A 13,488-nucleotide genomic window follows, 5' to 3' on the forward strand; every position below is an offset into this window, starting at 1 on the left:
AAAATGATGTTTTAGATTTAAAAACATAAAGATTCAGATATTCTGTGCCAGATAGGTTTCCACGGTTAATACACATAATAATATTTAACCAAGATACCCCAAAATCATCAGCATAGTTCCAGTATGGAACTCACATAGACTCACCTGCGTCTGTCTTGTGAGTGCTGTGATTAAATGTGTGTGTGATCATGTCTGGCATTCAAGCTAGCTTTTAGTTTGGTTACCAAACTTTTGAGTTGAGTTCATACTTGCTGCCTGAAATTTGGTAATACCTGCCAGCTAATCCCTTTTGGCCTCCATTGCCTCCCACAACAGCTTGTAGAAAAGGCTGTCTAAGTTATTCCTCATAGCAAGCAAGATGCTCTTTTCTGTCCTCTTGCTCGGTGACCCCAGTACAGTCCTTGACATCGCTGTGTGTGTATTATTTACTTGGATCCTCTCTGACCATGACAGCCTCGGTTTCCATTTTGCCTGATTGCTCATTCTTGACTTCTTCACTGTTGATTTTCATCTCTGCAGATCTCCTCTCTGATACTTCCTCTTCTAGGCTACTCCATTCTTCTCTTTTCTTCTCAACAAGCTTACTTACTGGTGTGGCTTCATTATTATCTCTGCTAGGAACAACCCAAACTCTCTTTTGCACTAACTGATACCCTGAGTTTAAGCTCATATTTATAATAGTCTCATGGATATAAGACTAAGTCAACCTTTTGAACACTACTATTCCACAGAGAGATGGCTTCTCTATTTGTGATTATCAGGATATTAATAATTTAAGTTCAATAAGTAAACTTTTATGATTCTTAGTACAATGTTAAACTAACCATTAATCTAACGTTTTCTGAATTCTGATAACTCTCTTTTATAAATTAAGCAACATTTGTTTTTCTTTTTAGAGACAGGGTCTTACTATGTATTCCTGACTGGTCTGGAAATAACCAAGTAGAACAGGCTAACCTCAAACTCATAGTGATGGTTCTGCCTCTGCCCCTTGAAGTGCTGGAATTTAGAGGCACAGGAATCTACATCCATAGTTAATTTTTTTTTGAGACAGGGTTTCTCTGTGTAGCCCTGGCTGTCTTGGAACTCACTATGTAGACCAGGCTGGTCTCAAGATTCACCTGCCTTTCTCTTCCTCCCAAGTGCCAGGATCAAAGGCATGTGCCACCATCACCCAGTGTTAATTGAATCTTTAAATCTACAGATATGATCTAATCAAGCCCTTAGCTAATTCTCCCACTCTTATTTCTCATCTCTGTTTATTTTTTCTTTAAACTCATGGCTTCCCTTAGTTGAAATAGAAAGGTCAACAATTCTAGTGCATCTGTATTCTGCTCTCTCAGCTGAGTGTTGTTGTATTCACTGCTCCTTTGTAGAACATCCTCACCTAGGGCTGGAATCAGGCTGCAGAGCCCAGAGGAAAGTGACAAAGTGGAGTTCCTTGTCACAGAAGCAGGAAACGCTATCTTCTGTTGAAGGGATCAGTGCGAAGCCTTTCCCCTTTTCCTGTGTGTGTCTTTGGTTTACACACACAGTCTACCGTCCCACTTCACTTTGCCCACAGAACACAAGCTCACAGGTAACGTTATTATGTTCCAAGATGGTGAGAAGAGAGCACTCCTGTCAACACAGGGCGGGATCATGGGCCATGAAGTCAGCCTGCTTGATCTTTCTGAGCCTTTGTTAATCCCATCCATCTTTCTAAAGGAAAGGAAAGGCTTCGCCAGCTAACCAGATTTTAAAGCTTCTACACTCTGAGCCTGTCTCTGCCTTCCTCTGAAGGTGGTCAAAGCATTCCTCTCCAAGGCTCCTCTGAAAACACTTTCTGTCTCCCATTAGTTTCTGAAAGCAGGGACTCCATCTTCCGGCATCCTGGAAGCTACCACAAGAGCCACAGACAATTATTGCTGAGTAAATGTTTGAGGAAAGCAATTAAAGAGAGCAATGCTCATTCTGAAGTTATGTGTAGAATGTCCAGGAGGCAACTTTCTTTCATTTTTCAGATCAAGAATCACTGTTAATGCAAAAGTCCAAAGTGTCTAATTACTTGGTAGCCAGCCCCTTTCCCCCTTTCAGTTGCTACATGGACTATACTGATCTTCTAAGAACACTCATATTAGAAGTATGATTGGATTATGGTAACGCATATACTTTGTAGTTTCAAGAATGTATGATTCCACTGGTTTACTCAAATACTTAGATATAAGCCTATATTTCCAACTTTTAGAAAAGTTCTTTTGATTAAAAGGGGAAGGAAGGCTTCTGAAAAATACTTTCTATACATTTTAGTTAAAATGATAATTTATTTCCTGGTAATGCCTTTTGTAAGGACCCTGGGAAATTCTGTCACCAGACAAATCAAGGTCTTTTTGGAGCCCCTTGGAGAAAGAAGTTGCCCCCGTCAGTCAGTAAAAAGCTTCAGCTTCCCACACTGATTGAATACTCCCTTATCTTAAGAACTGTTACCCAATTCACACCTTCCCACACATATCCATCTTTTCATAGATTTTGAGCTGAAAACTGAGAAAGCTCATTTGTGTTTGTGGATAAGTTGCTTTAAAAAAAAACCACAATAAAGTGGAACAAATTTGAATAGCAAAACATTAATTAAAAGAATGCACCACAGAGACTTCATCACTAAGAAAGCCAGTAACTTTACTGAATTGTCTGCAAAATACAAATTATACCTTATTTCCAGCAGGAGAAACTTTTGAAAATTCCCCACTTTAATTCACTACAGACAGCTGAATTTAAGTCCCTTGAGATACACAGATGTGGTTGAACTTCGGTATAACATCTTGTCATCTAGTGGCGACAAAGTCCAGCTTATGCCGCTGTGAGCCTCTATTTGGATACTTGTTGCAAATGCTTGTACGCCCTCACTTACAAGCCATTGTAATTACTCTCGTTGAATGGAAACAAGTCCTCAGAAAAGGAAAAAAAAAGAAACTGATACAGCAAACCATCTGAAGCAATCCAAGTCCTATGCCTACCGTGACCCGGGTCTGTCTGCTCCGAGTCTGCTGCTGCATCCAAACCACAGCAGGGTCCATCACTTAGCCAACCTCCTTGGATTAAACTGAGGTATGAATCAATTTGAGGTATGAACAGGGAAGGCAAAATGCAATACCCGATTATGAAAATAACCAAAATGGACAAATTTAATGGCGAAGATATGTGGCTTGGATTGCTCCACATCTTTGGTTAAAACATAGTGAGAAAAGCCTTTAATTACATCTGTAGTCTGGAGCATTCTAACAAACACCAGTAGTCAAGCAATCTTCAAAGATCTGTAGTGGCAGGAAATTAACGCCATACAAGTGACGACACCATAGCAGATGGCACAAATGAGAACAGATGAAGCGTGCCATGCTTAGGCAACAGCCTTTATTTAAGGTTCAAGTGGCTTCTTCTTCAAAAAAAATCTTTTTTTTAAAAAAATTACAAAGCATTTACTCTCTGGGGAAGAAAACAAGTGAAGGGGATCGAGGGAGCAAATGGTATCTCTAAGGTAAAGGGTATGTATGTCAAAAAACAGAGGTGAGAGAGGGCAGACATGCTTTTAAAAAGTGTATTGGGATTTGCTTTGCAATTCTCACTTTAGTTAACCTTTAAATGATCTAAAGATGACAGGCATTTTCATATTCATCATTACAAAACGTTAAACTCCACCTTTGGGAAAAAATAAGCCATTTTACTAAAAAACACAATCTTAAAAAAGGTTGAAATAAACAGCCTCCACACGTCAGTGCGAACAGTCTACAGGTGCGCAGCTCGCACGCGCTGCGACACCACTACAGGTTTTCAGCTTACTGTTACCAAAAGTCTTTTCAAATAGGATTAGGTATAACAATACTTGCAGCCATGTAAAATGCCACTTACAGTTCTCCTCCTTGCAATGATGAATGTTGTCTAAAATGCTACTCTAGGCCAGGTAATGTAAAACAATAGACCCTCAGAGCTCTGCCCAGGACTCCTGGATACAAAGGACTTTCTGTGATTAAAAGCCATACTTTGTTTTCAAATCCAGCAAGCGATGAGTTACAGAAAGGCAGGAGGGTAAAGACAGACAGGTGTGACTGTTGAAAGAATGTTACCGGTTACGATTGTGCTTCTCATGAAATCATCTTTAAAAATTCTTAGATTATCCATTCGCTATCTGCTACTGCTTTGAATTCAGTAGTGGGAAGGAGGTGACTGGAGTCCGTTTTTCAAGTGAGTCTGTTCTTCTTGAGTTTGTAAAAACCTATTGTCAGAGCTGCTATAAATAGCAGATGCCCCTGCTGGTGCATTAGCTTATTCTATCTTTAGCATTAGAAACTCAAGTTTGCTTTGTTGCGGAGGCAAATGGCAGGTAAAAATTTAATATGGCTATTTCTTCATATTTTTATATGACCCTTTCCCACCCACTGGCATGATTCTATTGATACTGATAAACAAATGCATTTTGAAATGACAGAGAACATTTGTGATATGCTTGCATATTTAATACATATTGTTATAAACATGAATCGTCAGGATGGAGTCTAGAGTGAAATGACTGATTTTCTTTTTCACTTCAACTGCATGTTTGTGTACATACGCGAACATGCAAACAGGTGTAGAGATAACCGTATTTGTAGGGGCTAATTTCCTGTTTTTCTTCTGCATAAATACTAGTCTTCATGTTCCATGGATACCTTTAGTAGTGGGATATATATGAAATGATCGATATCTTTATTTTGTTTTTAATATATAAAACATTAGTACAAGGCAGGCTAGCATCCTATATAGATACAACCAAAGGTGCATCGTGGTCTAATTATGGATTGCAGATCAAGTTAAGAAAAATATAGCCTCATTAAAGGTCTTTTGGCTTCTGCCACCCAGCGGCAGCCTTTTACAGTGAGAAACACATAGTAACTATGCAGGTAAAAGGAAACAAAAAACTGGATGAACACGTCCTACACATGATCTAGCAGAACTGAGATCACCATATTCGTGGCTCCTCATGTCAGTACTGGTGACTGGAGATGAACTGACTCGTCTGCCCGTTCCAGAGAAGGAAACCATTTCCTTGCCTGAAATATCACTTCAACACTATATACTGATTCTTTATGGCACTCACTTTTAAAGGGTCTGAAAATTAATCCCTTACACATGAATATTAGACAAGAGTTAAATTATTTAAAATAAAAAAGGGACATAGAGAAGGTTTTTTCTTAAAATGGGATTTCTTGAAATGGCTATTAAATCTCTTTATTGAAGGAAAAATAGATGACATACATGCTTTATGCAGAAGTGACACTGGGGGTCCTAACATTCCAGGTTGTCCAATAGTCCTACACTGCTGACAAGATTGTTATGAGTCAGTTAAAAACGTGAGGGTAGATGACAAGCAAATGTCCCTGCACTGTTACCCTTCTTTCTAGTACCCACTCTTCCACATTTTTCTTCTACAGAGATCTGTAACTTATCCACAAAAAAACCCCCAAAAAACTCACATCTTATTCCTAGGGCCCAACTTGCAGGACATGTGACCCCACACAGCTTCTTACTCTGGGAATACTTCTAAGAAACATCAAATTCAAGGCTGAACATGAACTATGTAAATTTAGAATATGGGCAAGTTGGGATATGAACTTACTGAATTCCAAGATGCGTGGTGAAATGGAGAGATCTGAAAGGGGCCCTGCTTTTGAAAAAATGCAAAAGAACAAAACAAAATAGTTTGAAAGAAACCAATTAGTATATACAATGGATGTCAGTTGACCCAATAATTTGTTGACATTTTAAAAATGATTTAGGATGTTGCAATGTATTATGTTCTAATCCCACAGGTTATCCTTTTGACAGCTGACCTTGAACTTATAAAATGTATGCAGAGTAAAAGAAATCAGAAAGAAAATAGTTACTCAAGTGTGCAACTGCACAGATATACCCCCCTCCCGCTATTAAGAAAACAAAACTTCTGCCATTACCATAATATTATATATATTAGAAAGCTATACACAAGCATGTTAATTTCACAGATTTTTTAAAAGATTCTTAATATTTTATATAATTAGAAATACACATTTCAAAAACAAAACTTCTACAAAGAGAAAACAGTTATCTTGGTTAGCAAAGCATGGAGTTCCTCATGGCTTAGGGTAGTGCTTTCTATACAAAAAGTCCTCTGTGGGTTTTTTCAGGACTGTTTAAAATATTAGCGAAGCTATTGAGGGGAAAAAAACACATTTTGGCTTAAGTAAACTACAAAAAGCCACAAATGCTTTGCAAACTCTTTCTTACCTTTTATATGAAAATAAGCAAAATGTAATGTACATATTTTTATATTTTTTATTTAATAAGAGATGCAGACCCAGATTTATTTATTTAATTAAATACGTTAGCTCTCAAACGCCACACTTTTTTGTTTTTATTTATTTTTTTTTGTTTTTGCTTTTTTTCTTTTCTTTTCTTTTAAAGTAGGTATGGTCCTCTTTGAATGGTTTCTGATCCTTTTGAATGAGTGCCATACGCCAATAATATGCCTGCAGGTTTGTGAGCGTGCTCGGGACATTAGGTGACCGGGCATGTTCCTAACATTTACCAATGGCCACCCCTTTCCGGGTCTGTCCAAACTTCTATACATTTTTCTATATGTTGCATAACAGCTGCTCTCTTTCAGTAAAGATCTGCCGCTTTTGGCAAATGTTTCCTTTTGTCTATTTACATGTAAATAACGTTGAACCTGCAACATGACACTATCTATTGTAACATACATTTTGCAAAGGAGCACAACAGTGAAGAGAAGTTAGCCTTAAAAATCTATTTTGTACAAGTGTTCTGTTGTACAACTCGAGTGCTAAGCTTATCTCAGCATTTCTGTTTATCTTTATACTGTATCACTGAGGCAATTTAAAAGTACTTTTACAAAACAGAGTACCTGACGGTTTTTTTTTTTTTTCCACACACGGCACATATAATGCATATCGACCCCCCTTCCCCATTAAGGTATAGCACACACACACACACTGCAAGAAAAAAAAAAACTATTAAGTAATAATGTGATCATGTTGCCCATCCTTCAGAGAGTCGCATGCGCTTGACTGAGGGACTTTCTCTTTCGTCCGGCGAAGGTCTGGTGAGTCCAATGGGGGAGTGGAATTCGTTCCGGTGATCCTCTCGGTCGCTCCCATCGTAGGAACTGCTACAGCTGCTCAAGCTATCAACAGGAGACCTCCCCGCCTCGTGGCGCGTGTGTTGTGGGTATCTCGAAGGGGTGGTGGTACGGTCTCTAGGAGGAGAAACAGGTTCTGACTTGATGTTGAGGCTTTGAGTAGAAGGCAGGGAGAGATTTGAACTCTGAGATAAATGAGTGCTAGTGCAAGCTCTGTAGGAGGAAAGGAAACCCAGTTACAGATGGAGGAGGCCTGCAGGCCCCAGGAACTCACATTACAAACACATCAGCGTAACGACTTGCATAGACTCTAGTGCACGCCCAGAGAGAAGCTCAGCTCAGCACCGAGGGGTGTCACTGCCTAGTGAGGTTGGTTGAGAAAGCCCCTGCTGGTGGGAAACGCTCTACTGAACAGGCCCAGACCTCCTGAATTATCTATAGGCCCCAAGAGACTCCAAAACCATATTGATTACCTTTTCATAAAGGTTTAAGACATGATACAAAAGTCATTCTATGTTCACGGAATTTTCCCTGTACCATTCCAATCTTTCATTTTCTAAACCTTGGGGGACGGTGCTTGGATTTGGGCCAGCCTCTCTTGGTTTACTAATTCCTGCATTGAAAATTATTTTAAGCTTTCTCTCCTTTAATTTCCTATGCCCATACAAATAGAGTTAATACAGTACTGAGGGGAAGTGAACAGTTTGAATTTCAAATGAAAAGAACATTTCAAATGTAATAAAATACATATAACCGATGTAAAGCTTGATAGGGGGAAGGAGGGGAAGAGGACTGAACAGTGTCTGCAGAAAATTTAAATATCGGTTTAAAAACATTTCACTAAAACTGATGCATAACTGAACTTTATCCTCTGTAGTTGTGTGGGGTGAAAGCCTTATCTGCAGTTCCTGATTCCGCTAGCCATACTCTGGCTAAGCAGTAGTGATGACAGGGTACTTAGGGCCACAGTCCTCTATTTATAACTCATGTTATTCGGTGAATCTGGTGTTTCTTAAGAAAATGACGTGGCAAAGAAGGAAGGAGTATTATATTACTATGATTCTAATCCTCACTTATTTCAAGAGTGTGTTCTGGGAGTCTTTAGACACAATATTCTTGAGAGAGAGGAGAGAAGCATTAAGCCTTTAAGTGTAGCTTGGCAATCAGTGACTTTGATCAGGGCAAACTGTGGTCACCTCGCATCAAGTTTAAGATGTTTTTGTTGTTCCTGCATTCTTATTGCATTGACATCCACCGCCAGAGCCTCGCTGACCCAACTACACTGTCAAGCAAGTACAGGCATTGCTTTAACTGAGGGATTCTCACAGAAAATAATTATCTGTACAGACACACGAATTTAACCAAAAGTAAGCCTGCCTATTCACGGGCGTAAGCTTGCTGCTTCTTAATGAGGAGAACTACATGTGTCTTTCTAAGCAGGGAAACAATATGAGTATGCTTCAGAGAAAACTGGAATAACTTGGGGCTGGCCTTTTGGGAGATGTGGTAGAGGACTAGGTTGCACAGAGATATAAAATGAGTCAGGAATGAGTTTATCTTTGAGTAATGTTTTATACAAAAGCACCACCTACTGGCAAGGAATTACTTTCCTGTTATTAATAGATGAGCTAACATGGAGGACAATATGAAGGGAATTCTTTGCTGTTTTAATGAGCCCTTCATTCTTTGGCAGTCTGAACACTCAGACCAAGAGCCCAATCCCAGTGCACACAGGTTTTAATCTCTGTTTATATGTGCAACTATTTACCTGAAACTTGTTATTTTAGTTTATTTAGTTCTCTAATTTCCTAAGACGTTTAATTATTTTAAATCATGAATATATTGGGATGGGGGCAGGAAAACACCTGAATTTCAAAGGCACCATAATGGTGTATTATTTTATACTGGTTCATAGTTACTTAATGATTCATTTTGATGTTCGAGGAAATCCTCTTTTGATTTCTGGAAGAAAGAGTTTTCTTGGCTCTGGGTAAGAAAAATCTTTTCACTAACATTTAATTAAATGCTTCTGCTGAGGATCATACAAGTGCTTAATAATGAATGTCAATTAGGAGCCTGGAAATGACACAGCACATCAATAAATACTTTTCTTCACTCATTGACATTTAAAAATGGTAAGCTGTCACATAGTATATATATATATATGTGTGTGTATATGTATACATGTATATATAAATATATATCTAAATTAAGAGTAGTATGAGCAAAATGATGTTTTCTAATGGCCTCTGAAAGCTGAACAATCCTTTTATCTGCTTCAGTCCCCATTATCAACAGCTGTGTGGACGTCTAGCTGCATCTTGCCGGTCAAGCCACTTTTGGCAATTTTTCTTTAACTGGAACCATTTATCCGGTAGTGGGATTTCATTTGCCACTAAACATATACACAAGTTTATTCTGAGCTGTGTTGTTGTGTTCTGAGCTGTGTCATTGCGAGGACTAAATCTACAGTAAAGAGATATAAATGGTCTCTTCATCTCCCCTTCACTTCCCTGTAGGGCAGAATGCAGCACAGAGTGGTTAACCTCTGCTGTCAAAGAAGTACTTTCTCAACAAGAAAAAGCAGTGTCCACCTCATTTATCTGTGTGTGGGCTAGTCTGTTCTTGAGAGCAAAATATAGCCATGGACAGCAGTGAGATGCTACAGGTGTGAGAGAATAAGAAAGAGGTAGGAGGAGGGGCGGGCGGGGGCCAGGTATGTACGGGACCTGCGAAGTCCTCTGCACTAGTTCCGATTTTAAGCAGAACAAACTTCCCTTCCTCCAAATCATTCAGAAATAAAATATGGATAGTTTTTTTTGTAAGTTCCTCTCACTCTACCACCTAGAGAAAATTAGGTTTTCCTAATACATTTACGTTTTTTTCCCCTCTCCATGAGACAGTCTCATGGAGACTTCTAGTCCTTTTTTCTTGGTTTCCTAGGTGCTGGGACTATGGGTGTGCACATCAGACTCAGCTGAGTCTAATTGTTTTTGAAGATTCATTTATTTTTATTTATGTGTGTATGTGTATGTCTCTGTGTGAGTCTATGCATATGTGTGCAGGTATGGGGAAGCCAGAAGAGGGTGTTTGATATGTCTGGAACTAGATTTACTGGTAGCTGTAAATCACCTGCCATGGGTGTCCTGGGTCTTCTGCAAGACCAGTAAACGCTGTCAGGTGCCGAACCACCATCTCTCCAGCCCCCGAGCCTCAGTTTTTCATTTTCTTTGCTTTTTCTCTTTCTTTTTTTTTCTTTTTTTTGGGGGGGAGGGGGACTGGGTTTCACTATGTAGCCCCAATTGACAGGGACTTATTATGTAGACCAGACTAAGAGTGGAAACACACAGCCACAAAGCCTAACTTTTAAAAGTAATCTCTATTCAATCTCCCTTTTTCCCTCTTTCAGTATGTATTGAGTATTCTCATAAAAAAGACATTGAGTGGACCGACTTCCGGAAAACAGGCTGTCATTTTCTATACAGCGATCAAAAGAGTACCTAAGAGTCAAGGGTTGGGCTCTAAAATGGTGAATCCCCTCACCAGGAATGTCTGTCTCCTCCTACATAAAATTAGTGCATGCTTTTTGTCTAACTTCATTATGTAAAACAGATACTACTCAGTTTCTCAAGCCTAGCCTTGCAGATAATGCTGTAAAGGACAAAGCAGACATTTTTGTTTTCGTGGACAAATAGGGAGAGTTCTATTATACTTGGCAATTTTGTGAGAGAATTACAGTAGCCATTTTAGGATTCACTTTGTTGCAGCTAAAATCTGTTCCATTCTTTGCTTAAAATACAGTACCTACCTAAAAATGATCCTTAAGCACAAATCTGTGAGACCTTTTCATTTGAAAATGTATCAGTCCTTTTAGTTGTTTCTAAGGCAGTGGTTCTCATCCTTCCTGCTGCTGCGACTCTTTACTACAGTCCTCATGATGTGGTGACCCCCAACCATAAAATATTTTTGTTGTTACTCCATAATTGCAATTTTGCTCCTGTTATGAATCATAATATAACTATCTGATATACAGGATGTCTGATACACGACCCCGCAAAGGCGTTTTGACCCACAGGTTGAGAGTCGCTGCTCTAATGAATTATATACTTTATTTGACATAAACATTATAAGTTGTGGTTTTCTACAAAACAGTGTGTAAGAGTGAGTCAGCTTATCTGAAGATAGCTTATGAATAACTACTGTGAAATAGGGTGAGCGAGAAGGTATATGGTGATGGAGGAGGAGGAGAGAGGCGGGTGGTGGTGCTGACTATAAAGATGTAATGATTGGTTGTTCTCTCAGTTTGAGGTAGAAGGGCAGTGATTAAGGGCAACTGTAGCTCATAGACAAAATTCAAATTATGCACAAGAAGACTTAGTTTTGAAAGAAAAAGGGGGGATGGACCGTTGGTTGCTGGAACTCAGTTTTCCTTTAGTCATGGGGTACTACTCCTTCCCTTCTCATTTAAACGTAGCAGAGAATTACGTTTTTCCCTGTAATAGGTTTTCCAGTTCTGTGTATGGTCAAAGTAACAAATATGTATATGCCCTCATAATTAGAAACGATCTGGGGTTATCCACAAGCAAAAAAAAAAGTGGCATTCAAATGAAATGACATGACTTCAAACTGGATTCTGTACTTACTTAGTCTATGTATGGGGTGTAAATGCATGTACACCTTGGTTTTCTTTCCACCCGTGGGTCCCAGTAATCAAAGTCAGGTTGTCAAGGTTGTTAACGAGGCTTTGTGACAAGCACCTTTAGCCACTGAGCCATCTGACTGATCATTACAAGGCTTTTTGACGTGAATAATATCTTGTGTAAGGGAGTTTGAATTTGGTGCCATGATGGATGACTTTTGTGAAAAATCAGAAATGAACAGTTCCCCTTATTGAGAAGTAGGTCAGTACAATGCTGTGCAGATATACGCAAAAGTGTCTGGATAGTATTCTGTTCTTAGTGATGATTTCTAGAAAATGTCACTGCAATTAGAATCTACTTGCATATAATTAGCACTGGACAGAAAATTTAAATATCTGAAAAAGAACATTGTTGACCAACATTAAATGCATCTTCAATGGCAACGCTCTTTGAAGAAAGCACAGTCAGTGCCATGGGAATTTGCTTTATTGTGCACATAGAAGGCTAGATTTCCAAAGAGAATGATTTCTCAGTGGAGTGGCCGTAGCAAAAGACTCTTGAATGGTGTGTTAGAACCCTGATCTATGTTACATTAGTACCCATTGAATGGTGTGTTAGAACCCTGATCTATGTTACATCAGTATCCATTGAATGGTGTGTTAGAACACTGATCTATGTTACATCAGTACCCATGGAATGATGTGTTAGAACTCTGATCTATGTTACATCAGTACCCATTGAGGGTTGTGTTAGAACTCTGATCTATGTTACATCAGTACCCATTGAGGGTTGTGTTAGAACTCTGATTTATGTTACATCAGTACACATTGAAGGGTGTGTTAGAACTCTGATCTATGTTACATCAGTACCCATTGAAGTTCAGTGGGGGAGTGGAGAAGGCAAGAACAATGAAGCTATAGTACCAATTAGTGACTTTCACTTGAATCAATAGACTTTCCTAGGCATTCAGATACAAAACTAGTTAACTAATATTACTATCTCATAACTAAAATGGCTCAATAGAAAACTGAAAGAGGGGTGGGTATGTAGGATGTTTCTAAAATCATCTTTAAGTAGTTATGTCCTATTTGTTTTCTAAGATTAACTGAATTCTGCAATTATTATTTCAAATTAAAGTGAAGTGTCTGATTTAGCTGTTATAAGATAGAGTGTGAATTGTAGATTCAGGGTATTTTATAGTTCAGGTTTCTTCATAGATAAATGACATAAGGCATTTCCATGACAAAGATGCATCTCAAAGCTACCACAAGGGGGCAGAAAGATACATACTTTTGACCAGAGAACAAAAAAAGTTATTTTTATACTCAAATTCAGTAATTAGTACTGCATGTGTAATTAGTATTTGTACATATATTTTAATGCAATGGCTATAACTAGACAACTATACTATGAATGAATACTATACATATTTAAAGTCTGTATAGAAATTCAACAGTTGATTTTATAAGCATTAGGTTCATATTAGAGGAAATTATGTAGTTTGTGTTAAGTGAGAACCTCAGCTCAAAAATGTAAAGAATAATAACTAGAAATACTTTCAAAGTGGTCAAAAAAGTAACCTTAAAAAATCTAATCCAAAGCTTTGTCCCTGGCAACATTAGAAGGAAACAGAGTCTCGCATACTAAGGAAAGACCGTATCTATTAGTGTTCCCAATTCATATAAAAAAACACATAAAAGAAAA

General features: G+C 38.5%; 1 protein-coding gene across 8 annotated transcripts in view; it reads right to left on the reverse strand.

Moving 5' to 3' along the window:
- Positions 1 to 2,629: 2,629 nt before the first annotated feature.
- Mef2c (myocyte enhancer factor 2C) overlaps positions 2,630 to 13,488 on the reverse strand; it is a 144,618-nt gene continuing 133,759 nt past the window's right edge. For 6 of the 8 annotated variants that reach the window (XM_038323782.1, XM_038323784.1, XM_038323788.1 and 3 more), the window contains one exon: positions 2,630 to 7,357. In XM_038323782.1, coding sequence (XP_038179710.1) covers positions 7,036 to 7,357 — 322 coding nt within the window. In that variant the 3' untranslated portion in view covers positions 2,630 to 7,035. The remainder of the gene's footprint in view (positions 7,358 to 13,488) is intronic. The other 2 variants (XM_038323787.1, XM_038323786.1) reach the window with 1 other exon arrangement.

Source organism: Arvicola amphibius, chromosome 3 (genome assembly GCF_903992535.2).
Source record: "Arvicola amphibius chromosome 3, mArvAmp1.2, whole genome shotgun sequence".
In the NCBI taxonomy this organism is placed as follows: domain Eukaryota; kingdom Metazoa; phylum Chordata; class Mammalia; order Rodentia; family Cricetidae; genus Arvicola; species Arvicola amphibius.